The sequence below is a fragment of the Pelobates fuscus genome, chromosome 12 (assembly GCF_036172605.1).
Source record: "Pelobates fuscus isolate aPelFus1 chromosome 12, aPelFus1.pri, whole genome shotgun sequence".
Lineage (NCBI taxonomy): Eukaryota > Metazoa > Chordata > Amphibia > Anura > Pelobatidae > Pelobates > Pelobates fuscus.
In genome coordinates, this window is record NC_086328.1 from 48,843,289 (window position 1) to 48,864,816 (window position 21,528).

General features: G+C 40.5%; 1 protein-coding gene across 1 annotated transcript in view; it reads left to right on the forward strand.

Annotated features, from left to right (window-relative positions):
• Window positions 1-21,528, forward strand: part of FTO (FTO alpha-ketoglutarate dependent dioxygenase) — a 291,304-nt gene that overhangs the window by 35,724 nt on the left and 234,052 nt on the right. The window contains exon 2 of the mRNA XM_063437686.1: window positions 19,219-19,296. Coding sequence (XP_063293756.1) covers window positions 19,219-19,296 — 78 coding nt within the window. The remainder of the gene's footprint in view (window positions 1-19,218; window positions 19,297-21,528) is intronic.

The window sequence follows — 21,528 nt, forward strand, 5'->3', positions numbered from 1 at the left end:
TGCAATGTTAATTTAAAAAAATTAAAGCAATTGGCACCTTTAAGAGGTTTGCAATTCAATCGATTTTACTTTGTTACGTTTCTGTTACAGTGCACATTTGTTGTTTAATTGGTGCAATTGATTAACAAGGAATCATTAGTTAACTTTGGTAGCAAAGCACAGAAGGTGTTTGTGTTTTTTCTGTTCATGTACAACATTTTTGGGATGTTATTTCCTTAGGAAAGTGTTTTCAAGTCCTTTGATGCATTTAAATTGCTAAGTGGTCAATGGTTCTGTTGAAGTTGTGCTAACTCCTTTATCACCGATTCAGTAATGATGGACAGCAATACATAGTGTTATCCGTGGGAGAAGAAAGGATTACAGTACTAGTAGAAAAGGATTGTAGAGAGGGAGAGGAGTAGAGAGAGGTAAAAGGGGGTGGGGGGGGGGGAAATAGATGGTAGAGTCTTCTCTTCCCCGCCTCAAGTGTATTGTCATGTACTAGAAGCGTATGGGGATGGTTAAGGGGTCTGTGGCCCAAAGTCGCCCGGGGCACCCATCGACATCGTTTTTACAGTGTGGGTTTAGTTTTCGGGGGGTGGGGGGAGAAGTAACTCTGCATGCCCACCCAACCCTCCACTCAGTCGCTTATGTCACTTTGTAACCAGGGCTCCCAAACTTTTTCAAACTTATTTAGAGACCCTTGGGTGATAGCAGTCAATTTGTCCATGAGGCAGGTATTTTTTTTTTTGTATAAATAGAGATAAAGAGGGAACTTCTTGTTTGAGACAATTCTGAGCTAAGGCACATCTGGCAGCTAGAGTCCGTTTAGGCAGTAGTCGTTGCTCTGGTCTCGTCCAGTCGTCTTTAGGTCTGGATAGCAAGACGACCCAAGGGTCTATCGCGATGTTACATTGAAAAATCTGCGCAATGAGGTCTCCCACACTTTGCCAAAAGGTCTTTGCCACCGGGCACTCCCACCACATGTGGATGTATGTCTCTTTGGTACCGCAATTCCTCCAGCAAAGGTCATTTGGTGTCTTGCCCATGCGGTACAGCAGGATCGGTGTTGTGTACCGACGAAACATTGTCTTATATGTTTGTTCCTGAATTGATGTGCAAATCAAGACCGCCGCATTGGCTTCCCATATGTCCTGCCAGTCCATACCCTCTAAAGTTTCCCCCTAGGTCGGTTTCCCATTGCTCTCCATATGTTAATTTTTCCCATTACGTGGTATTGGATGCAATGTGTGTGCACTTTTGTATTTTTAACACCTCATCGGCAGCCATTATAATTTTGCTAAATATTGGATTTGAGAGTATTTCCCAACGGATAATTAGAGATACTCAGAACACATTACAAGGACCAATAGTGATTCAGGTCCTATTGAAACTGCTTGATTTAGTTCACTATAGGGACAGACATTTGATCTGGTAATGGTTGCCTTTTACCTGAAATTTGTTGGTGATAGCAATTGTCATGGTCAGCGGGTCTAGTAACTGCTTTTAAATAAAGGTCTGATTGGTTATAGATGATGCAGGACTTGGGAAGACTATCGCTGCTTCTAAATTATCAATGTCTTGTCACTAGTGTTCTATTGGTCAAAGTTTCCTGAGTTCTGATGACTTTTTGACACATGACTTATGCTTTCATGGTGTATCAATGCATTGGATAATGGAAACACAAATTTATGCTGGAGTGAAAAAAAATCTACTTGTCCAAGGGGCTAATCTACTTGTCCATCATAGCAATTCTGGCACAACAAATAATTTCAGATCGAGGCTCCTGCCTAGAACCCTGAACATTGACATGGTTATTCACCATACTCTAAATTTCCATAAAATTATATCGTTAAGGAAAAACACACAAAAAAAAAGACAAAAAAGCTGATATAGAAAAACTGTCCAGATGAGCTATTGTCACAACATTTGATCTCAGTTTTTCCATCTATATTTCATTTGTGAATTTACTGAATAACCCTGAGTGAGTGTGTATATGTGTGTATGTGCCCATGCCAGCTATGTGTAACTTATGTGATGTGTGCTGGCTGTATGTAATGTGTGGTATGTGCTTTCTGTGGGTTAATTTGTGTGCAGTGTTTGCTGGCTGTGTTTAATGTAATGTGTGATGGCTGTGTGATGTGTGCAATTTGTGTTCCATGCTTTGCATCCCCTCCTGCATAGCTTTATACAGGCATATGGGGTCTGTGTCCATTAGGGGAGTGCTTCATCTGCACCTCTAGTGGGTGCAGACCACAGTAATTGCTCACTGGCACTACTGTCATTCAGTGAGTCAGAGAGCATGCTGGGAATCCTAACTGCTATGCTTTGACTCACAAGAGCGCACTGGACTGTGAGGGATTCATTACTGTGGTCTTCACCTGCTGTGCTAACCCCTCCCCCCCCCCCCCCCCAAAAAAAAAAAAACAACTTGCCCCGCACCCAGAATTGCATGTCTCTGCTGTTGGACAATAGGAATTCACCATGCCTGTGATGACTTTAACTGCACATAATTCTTTACTGACCTTCTCTAGAATCAGCTCTATTTCAGGTACACTTATCAGCACAACAGCATGAATGATAAATGACAGAACAAGGTTGAATTTGATATTTTGGAATTCTCTTGTTCTGTGCTTGCTTTTTATTGCTGCCAACTGTCCTGGAATTCAGTAGAGAGTGCTAGAATTGGTTACCCATCTTGTGCCCAAGCCCTATTTACATTTCAGTGTATTGTTAGCTGGTAAATAGTTTATGCTCTTAAAAAAAAAAAAAAAAAAAAAAAAAAGATTGTGCTAAATAGTTGAAGGGACAATCTAAAACAACCATTGCCACTACCTTTAGTACAGTGATTGTGGGGCAATAGCTGGATCGGCTGTTTTCACCATACATTTGAAATTCCCAATAATTATCATTTCAAATGAATATCCCTGTTAATCTTTGAGTGAATTCAGAATATTATATAGATATATATTGATCAACTGCCCTGGCTGTATTAATCCCACACAATGCAGTACTAAACCTGCTCTTGCAACTTTAAGCATTACTCCAAGCATCATAACCACTACCTAAATCCCAGGTGCTGAGTATTCTCTACTACCAGCGGAATTAAATCCAGCTTCTACTGCCTTTACAGCTCTCCCTACCTGTGAGCAATAGTTGAGCACTCTCAGCCAGTAAATGAACCTTGGAACATAGCAAAAATATAGAGTATCCAAGTTTGTACAGTGTTTCATCCTGAAACGCTGCACATCCAATTTCCTTGAATCAAAACACTGAACCTTGTGCCTTTAACCTTAAACGTTCAACATTATACCTGCAGGCCTCCCAACTGTCCTGATTTCTGCAGGACAGTCACGATTTTCGGGTGCTGTCCCTGCCGGCCATTTACCTTTAAGTCAACAGCAGTTTCCCAAACAAGCACAGCGTGAGTGCATCACTAGACAAGCTTGCGCTAAGCTTGGGCACTAAGACCCTGCAGTGTACTCCCTCAGTAGGTTGGCCTGGCCATTTGGCAACCAGCCTGGCCACTTCATAGTACCCTCAGCACCCACCCTGCATCTTGCACCCACAGCAATAGCCACACATTGTGCTTGGATTGAAGTGGCACTGTCACAAATTATCTAACTGAAGCAGTTGTTTCTTGCTCAGTATTACGATTTGCAAGGAAATATTATACATTACGGAGATTAAAACTCTACCTCATGCTGCGTCATTAAAGCGACACTATAGTCACCTGAACAACTTTAGCTTAATAAAGCAGTTTTGGTGTATAGAACATGCCCCTGCAGCCTCACTGCTCAATCATCTGCCATTTAGGAGTTTAATCCCTTTGTTTATGAACCCTAGTCACACCTCCCTGCATGTGACTTGCACAGCATTCCATAAACACTTCCTGTAAAGAGAGCCCTATTTAGGCTTTCTTTATTGCAAGTTCTGTTTAATTAAGATTTTCTTATCCCCTGCTATGTTAATAGCTTGCTAGACCCTGCAAGAGCCTCCTGTGTGTGATTAAAGTTCAATTTAGAGATTGAGATACAATTATTTAAGGTAAATTCCATCTGTTTGAAAGTGAAACCAGTTGTTTTTTTCATGCAGGCTCTGTCAATCATAGCCAGGGGAGGCGTGGCTAGGGCTGCATAAACAGAAACAAAGTGATTTAACTCCTAAATGACAGTGAATTCAGCAGTGAAATTGCAGGGGAATGATCTATACACTAAAACTGCTTTATTTAGCTAAAGTAATTTAAAGGGTTATTAGGCAGCTTGGAACTAGGGTTTCAGTCTGGCTAATGTGAATTTTGTGCAAAATTGGTGTCTGACGATGGCACACACTGCATGCTGGCACCAAACAGCTAGTGGAGGCAGCCACCGCCTTTCTGTGCCACCCCTGTCCTTCACTCAGCCCATCTTCCCTGACACCCTACCAATGAGGGGAAATTACACCAGCCAAGAAGGATCGGGGAGAGCATGGCCTTGGTGCTGGAACATAGATTCGTTTATCTTTTTTGTTGGGGGGGCGGGGAGGGGGTGGGGTGCGGACCACCAAAGCATGGATTACTCTAGCCAAACACAGTATTTTATGAAAAAACTGTTTTTTTGGTTGGAATAAAAATGAAGCCTTTCCCTCACATGAGTCCTCTATTATTTGAATGTAAATAATCCACTATCTTGAAGAATGTTTCCTTCCTTACTAATCAATGATTCAGTTACAGTACAGTAAGTATGTCCTCCAATACACATACATAGCATAATAAAGACTTTATTTATGTATGCAATTTTGAAAACACCTCTAGGTGTCCTTACAAGCCTTCAGTTGAGTTTTAAATTACAAAATATTGCTGTATCCTTTTTATGTCCCTTTAAGCATTCTCCCGGCAGGAAGTTTGTTTTATTGAGCAAAGGGCACAAGCTAATGTATTCATTCCCATTCTTAGGAGCGTTTAAGGCTTTAGCAACATGCCCTTCTCACAGCCAAAGGCCTGTTAATAGAGCTGATTTGGTGTAATAATTAGCAAGTAGCTGCCACTAACGACGGTGCTTACAAACACCTAAGGTGTAGAGGTGCGTGATAAACTTCACATTCTGTGAAAAATAGGGTGGGTCGCTGGGGTGAAAACTCTGTTCTTTGTTCTACTTGTCAGATAATTGGTTACCTTTAATGTTACATATGTTGAACATGGACAATGTCCACATAATATATAGCTAAACAACTTTGCTAAAAATTATCCATATGGTTTCTTTATCCTTAACCTTTTAATGGTTATGAGTGATACATGAAAAAATTCCTTTTAGGTTCATTCTATTGCGACGATTTATTTGTCGGGCAGAAAGCTTCTAATACGTTGTCCATCAGTATGTGTATGTGGTAAGTGTCCTGGAATACACTCTGGATCGATATACTCTATAATGGGTCAAATATGTCACTATGTTGCCTGCACTTTGAGGGTAATAGTCTCAATTTAGAATTTTTACAGGAGCAATATAGAATTAGGACTACAAACATGTATTCCTAACGCTATAGTGCTCCTCAACCTATAGGGGGTCACTAAATGCATTTTAATTTTGCAATGGGCCATTACTTAAAGGACCACTATAGTGCCAGGAAAACATACTCATTTTCCTGGCACTATAGTGCCCTGAGGGTGCCCCCACCCTCAGGTTCCCCCTCCCAGCCAGCTCTGGAAAGGGGAAAAGGGGTAAAACTTACCTTTTTCCAGCGCTGGGCGGGCAGCTCTCTGCCTCCGATCCTCCTCTGTTCCGCCCCGTCGGCTGAATGCGCACACGCGGCAAGAGCTGCGCGCGCATTCAGCCGGTCACATAGGAAAGCATTATCAATGCTTTCCTGTGGATGCTTGCGTGCTCTCACTGTGATTTTCACAGTGAGAATCACGCAAGCGCCTCTAGCGGCTGTCAATGAGACAGCCGCTAGAGGCTTTGGGGGAAAGCTTAACCCATTTATAAACATAGCAGTTTCTCTGAAACTGCTATGTTTATAAAAAAAATGGGTTTACCCTAGCTGGACCTGGCACCCTGACCACTTCATTAAGCTGAAGTGGTCTGGGTGCCTAGAGTGGTCCTTTAAGAATGGCAATGTTTTTAGTTGCAGTGTTAAAATGAAAGGGGTGTGGCACCCAGATCACTTCATCTCAACTATAGTGTCTCTTTAATATGTTTGCATATCCTATTTGTTTAACAAATATGTGTTTGCAGGATCTGGAAAATGCTATTTTGAATCCATTTGTTGGTAATTTCCTTTCCTCTATACACAGTCAGGAGAAGTAGTTACAAGTAATTTCAATCTGATACCACACTCCTATTCATACTCTTACAATATGGACCAGGATGATGTGCTATAGGCAGTGAGCAGGCATATCGCTCTCGTTATGCCACTCTTGCATCTTGTACACATCTTGCATATCCATTCAAACAATTACTCATGCACATAGTTAGAAAAGAAAAACAACATTTTAAGCAAACTCCACAACTTCAGTTTTTAACCCTTTTCACAAATGGAAGAGGGCCCATAGTGTATAATTATTTCACACTTTGCTTCTGTTTTTAGCTCTAGCTCTGGAAAGGAGAGCCTCCATCTTGGCTCCATGTCAATGATTGTTATAACAGCTAATGTATCTTCTATGTGAGTATGCTGATGTGTACTTTTAGACATTTGTACAGCTGTTATAATAATATCCTGTATGTATACCTAGCACAACATTAAATATGAATAAAATGTTAAAAATGGGGACAAAAACTATTTTTGCTTATAATAATTTTTGCACATCAAGTGCAACTACAAAAATAACTTGAAATACATTCACATATCAGTCCTGATTGTTAAATACATTTTTGGTAGTTAACACTTATACCAACCCCATACCAACCCCATGTCCCGGGCAAAGCAACACACCAAGCTCCCGATACTCGAGCCACGTGACCACCAAGGCCAGACGTCACAAGGAGATCCCCTCTGAGGCATCGACCACAACGCTGAATGGCCACCCGCCGCTGGTGGCAGACGACCACCAGGAACTTCCACAGCGCCCATACAGGAAGAGACCCAGCCTCGCTGAGCTCCCGAGTCAGTGGACAATGGATGTTGACCTCACAAGAGGCCTGGGGCTGGGCAGAGGCCTCCCGCCACCTACGACTCATCACCCACTTCAAAGTATAGTATTAAGAAGTGGAGCGATATCAAACTATAATAAGCCCCTCCCCCACATGCAACAGAGCTTTTAAAAAAGGAAATGAAAATACTTATACTTCTCACTGGATGGTGTTCCAATTTATGCTCCGCATGTAAGAGAAAAATATAAAGAGATCATAGAACAGATCTGTATAGATTAACTGGCACTTCTTAAATAGTGCTAAATGTACATCTCATTACTTAATCAGCTGGATATAAAACAATTTATTACCAATTTAACACCAGTATAAAACAATATCATATATAAAACAAACTAAAAAAATGGATTGTAAAAAACACAAGTATAAAGCATGTCACTGCTTAGTTAACAAACATAAAGCAGGTCATTGCTTAATATGCAGACACAGAGCAGATCACTGCTAGATGTACAGAATATAAAACAGGTTACTGCTTACTAGATCGAATGGTGGGTAAACAGTATGTGTTCACGTTACCCACAACCAGACTTTCCCACACTGGGAGATGTCTCCTGCGTTAAGGGGTCAGTGGAGTTCCTTTTGGTGCAGTCCGGGTAATATGTGAAACAATCAGCCGTTGCTCTTTCAAAAATCCCGGCTTGTTCGTAGGCTCCGCCCCCTTCTCAACGTGCTTACGTGCCTACGCGTTTCTCCGTTCAGACGGCTTCATCAGGACGTAATGTTCCGTCTGTGAACGGAGAAACGCGTAGACACGTAAGCACGTTGAGAAGGGGGCGGAGCCTACGAACAAGCCGTGATTTTTGGAAAGAGCAACAGCTGATTTTATTAAGACACGGAGGCTCCTATTATGCTGCACTCTTTCTTTATTTACCTCGGCAGCAAAGAAAAATAACATTAAATCAGTATAAAAGAAACCAGTAAATAACATGAGGTATATCTTCCTTGCAACAGGAACAGCCAATCAGCATCCTCTTTGTAGCATAATAGGCAGTGTCCAGTATACAACTTCCTCTTTCTTTGCTGCTACCTCAGTTAAGTGACACTGGGTCCCATAGTTCTTAACTGTGGGATATTTTACTTTACTTTATTCATATCATTACTGTGGTTAATATAGTTACAGCTATTACATTTTAATTATAATATTTTCATGTTTATAAATATATTTAGTTACTTCATTTTAACTTAATTTGATTTATTTACTTAATTTGCTTCAGTTATATGCTTTATTGTATATCCTTTGATAATTTCTTAACGCCTCTGACCAAGATTACCATCAATTGGGGCTCAGGGGCGTCTTTGAGGATCTTTATCCCCTGTAAAGTGCTATTGTGCTGTTTTTTTTCCCTTCATTTATCTGCCTGGCTGCTGCTCTGACCCCAACTGCCAGAAATCCAAGTTGGGGTTTAGGTATAGTGGCAGCTCCTGTGTTTTTATATTACAATTGCTATTTTTTTCACCATTGTGAGTACTTTTATTTCTTTATCTTGTTTAGTTATTTATTTTTTTTACTTAAGGGTTACTCAACCCTTTCCTTTTGGTATTATTTGACTTTATTCATCCCCTTAGGTTTGTTTGTATATTTATGATGCAGTCTGACAGGATCTTTCTGGGTCTACAGCAAACATGCAGATCAATGTAGAAGCCTCTCCAGGTATCTCTGGAGATGAGGCTGAATTTCTGCTTTACTGATCCTGCTGACATGCAGGCTTTAATTGACACTTCCATGGCAAAAGCAATGACAAGGCCCTGGTGTCAGGCCGCAATGCCTTATATACGGCAAAACACTCCTCCAAAACAATAGAGATGGACAGTACCATACCTGTCACAGATGGCGCGATTAATTTACCACCGCGCAAAAGAGCTACTAGTCGGGCAAAATCGACTAGACTTTGAAAAAGGGCAAAAGCCCAATTGAACTCTAAATCTGAGCTCAGTGATATTGAGGAAGAGTTCCCTGAGTACTATATGGAGGTGTATCTGTACTCACACCTGCTCTGCTTCAGCCTGCCCGCAAGGCCTCATATAAGGCTAAACACTTCTCCAAAACAATAGAGATGGACAGTACCATACCTGTCACGGATGGCGCGATTAATTTACCACCGTGCAAAAGAGCTACTAGTCGAGCAAAATCGAATAGACTTTGGAAAAGGGAAAAAGCCCAACTAAACTCTGAATCTGAGCTCAGTGATATTGAGGATGAGTTCCCTGAGTCCTACATGGAGGATTCAGAGGATATTTCTGATCCTGATTATGAAATTACTGATGAAGAGGATGCTAATCCCGTTTGGGATACATGTCCTGTTAAACCTACCAAGATTTAGGTAGATTATGTGGACTCGGACACCAATAGGATCTTGGACACTCAATGTGAACCCCTATTCGAACCTGACGACCTATGTCACCCACTGGTCTCCTCAGACCATGTAGCCAAGTATATTGCATCCAGAGTACGTAAGCCTTTTGAGAAGGCAAAGTGAAATAAATGGCGGGCTGAATGGCCACGCCGAACAGTCCCTGATGACTCATGTAAAACACTATCAGTCGATCCTAAGATCATTCAAATCCTGAGTAAGACAGGATGGAAGCCATCTAAAGGCTTAGATTCTCATTGAAAAACTGTCGGGATAAAATCCTGGGCATCTTGGGCTCAGCAGCCAAGATCTTTGAAGCAGTAGAGGATGATCTAGAATTAGATTGCGCCATCTTAACCCCTTAAGGACACATGACATGTGTGACATGTCATGATTCCCTTTTATCCCAGAAGTTTGGTCCTTAAGGGGTTAAGTGGTTAGATCCAGAGTTTGATTTAAGTTGGCAACGCCAACAATGCGGTTGTCACAGAACGCCACAAATCGATCTTGCTCAAGATTGAGCCCAAACGTTTAACTATGGCTCTGAACAAGCCAGATAACACGGGCAAAAGGTTTTCTCTTTGGGGACAATTTTGTAAAATAATTGGGCTCCTTTGTCCGGCTAAACAAACAGAAGTTATTTTAGACAGAACCAAGGCTCTTATACTTGCCGAGCCTATTTCTATGAACAATGCACTATACCAACCTCCTTCCCACAAAGTGGGCCTAAGAGGTGCTCCTAAGAAGTCTTCACAATTTCCATTCTTCCTTACTGATAGTGGGGGGCAGGCTCACTCATTTTTCACATAGAAGCTTGGAATAAGCGCACCATATTTTGAACAGCTCCATATTTGATAATCAAATCCGATGCAAGTTTGCACGGCTAGGGTGCTCAATGCAGAAATATTTCCACCAAGGGCAGATAATCAAACCTGGAATCGACACTCCACATCAATTGTTTGGAACATCTGGCCGGTTCCTTTGCAGTCCACAGTTTCTCCCCAACTTAAGCCCAATGCGCTATCATTCTGAAGATGGACAACGTGTCAGCAGTCCGCTACATCAATCACTTGGAGGCACAAAATACAAAATTCTGACCTACATGCCTCGTGATTGCTGGCAATTTTGCCTGAGACACAGCATTTCAGTCACGGCAGAATATATTCAAGGTCTCTCCAACACTACGGCGAACTGGTATTCACGCCAACTCAGAGATTCCAGCGACTGGCACTTAGATTCCATGGTCTTCCAAGACATCTGGAACCTATGTGGTCTATTGCAAATAGATCTTTTCGCTTCTCGTTTGAATGCTCAACTTTCCCATTTTTTCAGTTGGAGACCAGATCCGATAACACTGGCTATGAATGTTTTCTCCAAGGAATTAAGATTTTTTGCCCTTTGCACTGATTCCCTGTTGCCTTTCCATCTATATCACCAGTCCGACACCTGGTGATCGTGGCTCCTCTATCGCCGTCCCAACCATAGTTCTTTCCTCTTCAGGGGAGGGTTATCGACCTTCCATCTCTCGAGTGCCTTCTTCAGGATCCAGACGGTGTACCTCATCCCCTTGTTCTCCAAGATCTCTTGGATCTCATAGTGTAGTCTATTTCAGGGAACCTTGGTCGGTCAAGGGAGTTTCGCAATCAACTCCTCAACTTATCAAGGGTGCACCCAACACGAGACAGGCTTATAAATCTGCTTAGAGCAGATGGCATAGTTGGTGCATGAAATTTAATTTAAATCCCATATCGGCTCCTTTTATGTCTGTCCTCCATTTTTCTTACTTCTATGATGAAGGTAAAGCCTATCACACTGTGGACCTTACCAATCGTCCATTTCTGCTGGCCATCAAAGTTTCGATTGGACGCCTGTCGGTTGACATCCTGTCATATATTGACTTCTCTGAGGGATATGGTTTGCTCATCCACCCTTACCACGATACTCTGTCTTGTGGGACGTCTCTATTGTCTTGAATTTTTTTCTTGCAAGAGGTTTTTCTGACGTACGAGCTCTTGAGGTGGTTGCTCGTTCCTTTACTCCAGAAGGTGTCCTCTTTGACATTTCACGGAGGACAAAAACCTCCTCTAAAATCAATTTTACCCAGTTTTCCCTAATAGATCTCTCCTTTGCCCTGTTGCATACTAATGGGTGTGTACATCGTTCCACTACGTTACGGAATCCTTTGAAACAGGAACTCTTCATCTCCTTCCAAAAGTCGCATCTTCCAGTGTCTACTCTACCCTGGTGGGTCAAATATGTTATGTCTCTAGCAGGTATTGATACCTATGTGTCTGTGCCTCATTCGTTTCGATGGGCAATGGCTTCTAAGGCTTCCTCGATTGGTTGTCGCTTGGAGGATATTATGAGAGCGGCTGGTCTTCAGAGTCTACATTCCATGATTTCTACTTTAGACCTATTCAACACTTCACAGGAGACATAATTTCACAGCTTTGAACTAGCATAATAGGAGCCTCCGTGTCTTAATGAAATTTACAGATTTTACTATTAACATGACGTAAAGTCATGATTTTATTAATGACACGGAGGCGAGTATTATCCCTCCCTCCCATCCCTGGCGGTTTGGTCTTCTCTGGGTAAGTTGACTTCACGGTAAGTCTTTTTTGATTACTGGGTTTTATCCTTGTTAATGACTGTCAAGAGCTTATGGTTTGACTAAACTGAATTTCATGTTATGTATATGTATATATATATATATATATATATATATATATATATATATATATATATATATATATATATATGATATTCCATGTAATGCAAATTTATGCATAAATCCAGTTTTATACTTGGATATTACCATATTCTCCTTTCTCTTCCAGCTTGACTTCGAGATCCAGTTTAAGCCTCGTATACCCTCTAATTGGAGCCCACTTTTTATTTGGATTTGTTGTCCTTGTTCGGGATCGCAAGAAAGAGGAAGTTGTATACTGGACACTGCCTATTATGCTACAAAGAGGATGCTGATTGGCTGTTCCTGTTGCTAGGAAGATATACCTCATGTTATTTACTGGTTTCTTTTATACTGATTTAATGTTATTTTTCTTTGCTGCCGAGGTAAATAAAGAAAGAGTGCAGCATAATAGGAGCCTCCGTCTCATTAATAAAAATCATGACTTTACGTCATGTTAATAGTAAAATCTGTAAATTGTTTCACATATTACCCGGACTGCACCAAAAGGAACTCCACTGACCCCTTAACGCAGGAGACATCTCCCAGTGTGGGAAAGCCTGGTTGTGGGTAACGGGAACACATACCGTTTACCCACCATTCGATCTAGTAAGTGAAAGGGTTAATGCTGTAATGGACTCAACTCCCCTCGGTTCTCGATCCCTCGGTCACCATAATCAACGTTCATGGAGAATCATTGTCAGCATTAAAGACACGGACAACAGGATGCTTTGACAAGATTTCTCGAATGAGTATATTTCAGAGCTGACTTTTATACACAGTTTCTTACATAAGCCGTGGGATCACAGTAAGATTTATAGTTTCCTTGTAGCTAAAAGTACATACTAGTCTGACAATAGAAAGATAAGCATTTGAATAGAGTCTGGGCAAGAACATCCTGAAATCGGAATGAGCAATGTCGCACATCCTCTAGAAGGAAGACTGTTATTATCACAGTTAGCATACATTATTTTAAAGCATACAAAGCAAAAATAGTTGTAACTGTTTCATATCCTTTCAGTCAGCAATAATGATTATAAACCTTATCTATACATAAAATACATATGAACAGGGGGGGCGGGGCCGGACCGCCGACCTGGCTGGTCGCATGCAAGACCAGCTCCTGCAGCCTAAAGCGAAATCACACAGAAACCTTCCGATTTTTGGCACAAAATCGACCGGCAACGGCGGCCCCCACCGTGTGGAGTACCCTGGAACCAGGGTGAGGCTGGTCCAACAGGCTTCAGTCACCTGGAGGAGGAAGCCGACCTGACTCCATTGCGGCCTACTCCGGAGGCGAGCGGGACGGACGGCCGCTGCCCTGGACCCGACCACTGACAGGTACAACTGGTGAAGCAGCAGGGCCACCATAACCCGTGCTCCCGACACAGACACCAAGATGGCGGAGGCCACGTGGGATGGAGTCCTGACCAGAACCTCCCCAAGCTGCTCATCCACAGCAGCGGCTCACCACAGGCACAAGTCCTTGCCGCTCTCATACACCTGCAAGCACTCCTGCATCTTAGTATGCCGCCTACCTCGCGGAGACAGTACCCTCAGAGGCCGACCGCGGGTCCCAGGTGCACCCTCACTCCTCCAAGCAGGGCAACACACCGCCCCACAGGGACATTAGTGACCCATAACTACTGCTGCACTGGGGGGCCCGCCGGCACAAGAAGAGGCAAAAATTGACCGTCCACATTGCCGCTGTCAGAGAGAGTCTCGCATGCAGAGTGGGCACAGCAGAGGTCTCGCCCAGCACTACAGCCTGTGCACCCTGATACCACACACCAGCAGCTGCGGAGGGGAGACATATCCCGTCCATCTGAAGAGGGACTTGTTCTAAATGAAAGACTTACCTTTCGCCACCTTTCCCTCCGGATCTCTGTACCACCAAAGCCTGAGATATGATGCCTGGTGCTATACCCCATCACGATGCCTGCCTATGGACCACACCGTAATTATGAACACCCAGCTTGTGGATCTCACCAGCTTGTCTCTTACTGACTGTCACTTATTGCAATCACAAACGCATGTTGAAATGATGTTTAACCCGATAAATGACAAATGCAGGATTTGAATAGGCACACTTAATTTATCTAGGCAACGCGACTTCACTAGAGACGGACACAATACTCAACACATGACCCACATGTTTATTTACTTTACGACTTGACTGGTCGGACCGCCTGTCACTGCTCACTACCACGTGGAACATGCACGCCATACCAGAGCACAGTTAAGCGAGTAAAGCAAGACTGCACCTAGGGCCCGAGGTTTAAGCGACGAAATCCAACACACTCACCAACCCTAAGCTACTGTACCCAAACGACTGAAGTATACATTATTGCTGACCAGCATGCACCCAGCTTGATTTTGTTATTCTCACTTAATGCTTTGTTTGCCTCTCGTACAATAGTCGACCTAGAAACGCATTACTGACGGAATAGCATGTTCATAACTTATCTAAAAAATGTTTGTTAACTAAGCAGTGACATGCTTTATACTTGTGTTTTTTTAAAATCCATTTTTTTTGTTTGTTTTATATATGATATTGTTTTATACTGGTGTTAAATTGGTAATAAATAGTTTTATATCCAGCTGATTTAGTAATTATATGTACATTTAGCACTATTTAAGAAGTGCCTGTTAAGCTATACAGATCTGTTCTATGATCTTTTTATATTTTTCTCTTACATGCTGAGCATAAATTGGAACACCATCCAGTGAGAAGTATAAGTATTTTCATTTCCTTTTTTAAAAGCTCTGTTGCATGTGGGGGAGGGGCTTATTATAGTTTGATATCGCTCCACTTCTTAATACTATACTTTGAATACTTTATATGTGGTGAAGGGATCACTTTTTGAAGTGTGGTAGCTAGTATCCATTAAATATTTGAGAATTTATATAGCCTACAAATAGCTCTATTTTTGCTCCTATAGAGTTTTTATATACTAAGCGCTCCAGTATTGTATATTTTATTTAGTAACCCACTTCAGCTCGAACTCTTTAATTTTCTTTAATTTGCTTTTATTCGTGCCTATCACTCCCATGTTTAGGTGACACACACTGCTTGCAGTTTACCCTGTCTAGAGGCTATCGTCCCACCACTTAAGCTACTCTACATATAGACCCATGTAGACTGACCATGGCAACGTTAGGCTAACTAACATATCAGCACACATACATCATACATAACGAGCGAATGCATGTGCCCAAATATTCAGCTTCTATGCGGAACAGTATGGTCTCTCGGTTATAACCACAGGTTGCTGGTGCCGACAGTCCCTACTACTCAGACCTCGTATCGTTCTCTTTTTTATTTATGTTTAATGTAAACTTACACTAGCACTAACCCTCACATCATCAGAGGGATTCCCCAGTTCACAAAGGACAGAACGCTTTGTGAGTGCCCTTTGCTGTGTGGTTGCAGCGTGAGAGAAAGATCTCTCTCTCAGAGCTCTGCCATACAGACATCATACCCAGTGCTGATCACAATTGGCAAAGGGGTCATCCAGCGAGACGTTAATGTTTTTTAAAGTCTTTTCAGACCTTAGAGGTCTTTTTAGATTGGGGGCAAGCAGGGAAGGGAATTACTGCGGCTGAGTTAGATCAAGCTGATTTAAATAGTTCTTCTGTTGAGGGCTGCATGCAGCTCATCTGTCAGCCTGGGGCCACTAAATATGGCCCCAGGTGACTGATGGGGATCCCCAAGTATCAATTGATGGTGTGATCATGGAATTAACACTACTCACACCAAAACATTAAGACATTCCAGTCCATCATAACGGGGTTAAAGCCCACTATTGTTAGGACAACATGGAACGTTCCTAGTCATTAAAAGATTAGGTAATCAGAAAATGTAATTTTGTTTACATTTTTTTTATTTAATGGTGTAATTTTCAGAAAAAATATGCTTCCCCTTGCTATTAAACTTTTTTGATTCATTTATGCCAAAATGCATTTCTTTTGTTAATGCATTGTAAATCTGTTTTTGATTTTGTTATTTGTTTTGTTTTTTGACTAAGAACGTTTAAAAAAAAAAATAAATAATAATAAGCCTACTCGGTATGTAATGATTTTGTTCTAGGAAATTCACAGTCTCCAGTTATCAGTGACGATACATAGTTTAAAAAAAAAAAAATCAATGATAAATCTGGTGGATTATAAAGTTAGACTTTTAAGACATACATTTACAGCATTAGAAACTTTTTTCTAATGTTACAAAGCAATGGCTTTTGAAAACATACCTCACAGCTGAGAGGTTTTGAATATTTAACATTTCAATGTTTGTTTGCAGGATGGGACTTTAACTATTTTGGCACCACAGCAGTCAGCTAGTATTAACAATATTTCACTTGCCCCCTCTGGCTCTAAAGGTTTAACTAAACATACCCTGTTAAACACTCTTGCGCATGAATAGTCTCAGTCCTATTTGTTAAATGCTTGGTGAATATGCATGATGGTGTGGGAACAAGGATATGAGCTTGTTTATAAAAGGGGGGGGGAGGGGGGCGCAGAAGGAGAAGTTCCCTGTGCTCTGAATAAGCTGCAATTGAGCGTGTCCAAATTTTCTTGTATCACATTAATTAAATACATTTAAATCTTGGGATGAAAACTGCAAAATCGGTGTTGCATAATTGTTAGTACATATAACTATTAAAGAACAAATACTACATTGTAAATTATCTTTTTAAAATGGTTTCAGGAATATGGCATTATAAATGATGTACGTCTTTTATAAGATCACTCCAAGCACCATAGCCACTACAGCTCACGGCTGTGATTATGGTGCCAGCAATACTCTGTCACCCCCCCCCCCCCCCCCATTGTAAGTAGCCAAAATGTTTTTAGTCTAGCTGAAATTATGCTGATCACTAGCAACCAATGAACTGAAAACGTAGGAGCTCCAGGTTCTCCGGTGTCAGTAGAGACGGAACTGACGCCTGGTAGATCCTACTAAGAAGTGAAACCAAATAAATACCGTTTCACTACATAGAGTTGGGGAGCTCCAGGGTAGTCTTGGCACCATAACCACCACAAACTGACCAATATAATTTTTCCAGAGCCGATGCGAATACAGATTATCAGTCGCCTTTAGGACTGATTGCTGATTTTATGTATTTTAAAATTTTTGAAAGAGCGACCCAATTTCTACACATTCTGCCATCAACTGAACATTCTGTCAGCAATCACACTTCTGTCACTCTTAGGAAGCCAGTACATGCTGGGATCAATGAGATCCCAGTGATGTTATTGATAGTGGTGTAACTTCTGGACAGCAGTCACATTCCTATTATTCTCAGCTAGCCAGTTCTGTACCATACAGTAGATTATTCACTATCTCACCGCCTTGCCTTTAGCTGAGCTCCACATGCAGAGACTCACAAGGAGGGTGACATGAGTCGTACCTTGGTGCCTCATTGACTGGCGGCCACAGCATCATTTTAGTTTTTGTAAAAAATAACGCCAAAAGAGTAAGGTTTAGGTTGTGAGGGATTGATTTCTTTAGTTTTAGGGAGAGTTAGCGTTTTATGTAAAGGCTTTATCTGTCTCAGAGGTTTTGTCTACCATAAACTTATGCAAACGTTAGTTTTGCCTGGTTGGTCTGAATCAAAATCCTTTCAATCGACACCCAAAATAAATATTTTTCCGGACAAATTGATACATTTTGGAGTGAATTAAAAGTATTTTAATTTTAAAGACAACAGAACAAAACACATTTTTGCACAATTCTATCCTACAGCAGTTTTAATGGAAAACTGTAATTCTCTCATGATGTTCCCTCAATGAGCGCTGCAATTTAAGTGATCTTCTGTTGGGAGTAGAATATACATTACACCGAGCGGCCTTTCGCAATAACTGACTCACATTGTGATGATACCTTCCATTAGCACCTTAAAACACAGTTCTGGACAAAGCAGTAATCTTCTGATGGGTAAATGTTGCGTATAACAGAAGACCACTTAGATAGAAGCCGTCAGGAAGGAAACATTACAGGAGTGGAATTCCATGTAACCTTACAACCTAATAACTCCTAGCTCCCCAAAATCTGCCACATGGAGCATACTACTGTATTCCGTGTCATTACAACAATAGTTACCGTTGTGTACCTCGCTCTGAAATAGCCGTCATAATTTTACCATCATTGGCGCTGTAATGCGCTCAACTCAGATAAACTGAAGTTTCAAAAAAATTTGAAATCTCTTATGCAGTTAACAGGAAAAATAGTTCACGTAGGAAAAAGCATGTATTATATGCAAATTATAATTATAAAGATGATTTTGTACAGTATAAATCTAAAATACTTTTTTTTCTCATTTTTTTTTCAAAGATACTATATATTCAGTTGAATTCTGTTCAGTACAAATGAATAGAAAAAAATTGCTTAATATAAATGAACAAAGGGGGTAAATATGGTTCTAGCGTAGTCAAAGTAGAAATAGGGGAAGCTAAAGTCAATTGAAAAGAAGTCCATCAAAACATATCTGTTCAGAAATGCTTATGGACTCCCAGAGTAATTTATCTACACTTCTCCAAATCTCTTGCTCTCATTAAAGAGCCATACTCAGCTCTCACCTCCAGCTCTGCTACTTTTCCACCTTGTTTGATGGCTGTTGTGTATTTCTACCCCACCTCCTCTAGACTCTAAGCTCGTTTGAGCAGGGCCCTCATCTACCTATTGTTCTTGTGCCACTGTGTATTTGTCTCATTTATTGTAAATTTCCCCCTTCCATAATCTTGTTAATCACTGCGGAATTAGCTAGCGCTATATAAATACCAATAATAATAATCTGTGTTGACATCAGCTGCTTGTGTCGACTATTAAAGGGACAGTCTAAAAGCCATAGCAATTATTGACTGAGTGTATCCTGTAATGGAATTGATATTGCTAATGTTGGCCTGGCAATTTCACCTAGTAGGGGAGTCTCCGAAGACGTACCATGAGCAATAAGAGCACCATAACCACTACATTGGAGTTGTGTGTAATGCTGTTAAGAACACCCCCTTTATTTCAACTTCAGGAAGCATGTAATAAAATTTATTTAATTTTGTTGTTTTTTTTTTTTTTTCCCAGAAGCAAAAGTTACTCGAGCAGCTTGGGGCAAGATGCATTCCATATCTTACACCAAATGATGAGAATTTCTCCCAGTTGGTAAGTGATACAAATTCTTCAAAATGGTTCACCAAAATAAATCTTACTTCAGTTCTGAACAAATGTGGACAAAATTAGAGCGTTTTTATTTCATGGATAACCAGCAATCTCCTGCTCTTGTTCCCATTATCCTTATCCAGCAATTGGCATCAACTGGGCGAGAATTATAGGAGTCACTCGTGTAATGTACCATATTCTACGGTTATTTGATTAATTGATTAATGTTGTGTAAATAGTCAAACAATGCAAAGTGTCAACACCATTCTGAGTGTATACAGAAAGAGTGCCTTTTATTAACCTTTTCAGTACCAGAGGTACAAGTTTCCTTACAGGGTTGGTATGTAATTGGTCCTAAAATAGGTAAAGTAATCCTATGTTGAATATAATGATATAATATAATTCTGGTAATGTATCAAAAATATTTTATTTACTTTATTAATTTTTAGCACTACAAGAAATGTACTAATACACAAAATTAAGCCATGCACTCAACTCCCACTACTCTTGGGTGGCAACAGTGGCTATAGTATTCATCATAGTACAAAACAAAAAAGTGTCCTGTGCACTATTTCAAATCCCTATGCACACTTAAATAACAGGGATGTTAGTATCACTCCAGTGACCAATAAAGTGCAAGCTCTGTAGCTCCGTTAAGGCAAACCTCCTACTCTTACAATTCACTTTGCTGCTTTCCGCAAAAAGGCAAAATCGCTAATGAGACAGAAAGAGATATTCTTATTAACCATTAATATGGCACAAATTGGGTGGGGGTAGCACTGTAACATGGCTTAATTTTTTGTGTTTGAATTTCCTTCTGTATTACACAGCCAAACGCTCAAATACCCATTACTATTGGGCAGAAGCAATGGCCGCAGTCTTCTTCAGCCCAAATACATAGAAGAAAAAAAACAAAAAAAGTACCTAAGCACCATACCTAATACCTCTGCATATTGGTTTTGGGATAGTGGACAGGTAACTTATTATACAGTTGGTCCTCATTTAGCAACCTACCTATTTTATGACGGCTCACACTTACGACGAATTGGTCGGTAAGTGAGGAGTTAAGGGATTCCCTGCTCTGGTGAGCATGTCTATGTTCGAGGAAACTTCCCCAAACAGTGACGAACGCACGAGAGCAGGGAATCCCTTAACTCCTCACTTACCGACCAATTCATTATTCCACCTGAAGTCTGTGGATAGTTAATACAATGTAAAACAAAAATCTGCTCACCAGTCAAGCCATAAGACTTGCTTTTCCCACAGAATTCACAAATTTGCAGTGATGTTACTACCGCAAAGGATTCTGGGTGGACATATACAAATTAGTTTAACAAAGAATCACATTTTGGAATGAGGCAAAAATGTGATTCTTTGTTAATTAAACTAATTTGCATATACCCACCCAGAATCAGAATTTTTTGTTTTACATTGTATTAACTATACAAATTTGCAGTGATGCTATTACCGGAAAGGATTCTGGGTGGGTATATGCAAATTAGATTTTTGTTTTACATTGTATTTTATATATATATATATATATATATATATATATATATATATATATATATATATACATATACATCAACAAAGATACCGGTACTCCAAGGGTTTTCAAATGGATTTCTTCTTTTATTCAAAAATAGTCATCAACGTTTCAGCTCTTTCATGGAGCTTTCATCAGGATACAAATAACATACCATAAAAAACAAGATTATATTACATAGTTACATAGTTACATAGCTGAAAAGAGACTTGCGTCCATCAAGTTCAGCCTTCCTCACATTTGTCTTTTGCTGTTAATCCAAAAGAAGGTAAAAAAACCCAGTTTGAAGCACAATTTTGCAACAAGCTAGGAAAAACAATTCCTTCTTGACCCCAGAAGTTCTTGATTATTATGTCCTATATAAGCTTGTGTTTTATGGTATGTTATTTGTATACTGATGAAAGCTCCAAATCCATTTGAAAACCCTTGGAGTGCCGGTATCTTTGTTGATGTATTGTTTTGCTACCAGAGCACCATCTTCTTTTAAGTTGGAGTGCAGGAATTTCTTACATTTTTATATATACATATAGACATAGTTAATACAATGTAAAACAAAAATCTGCACACCAGTCAAGCCATAAGACTTGCTTTCCTACACAAATCATAAATTCCCAGTGATGCTATTACCGCAAAGGATTCTGGGTGGGCATATGCAAATTAGTGTATATATTTATTTTTTATTATTATTA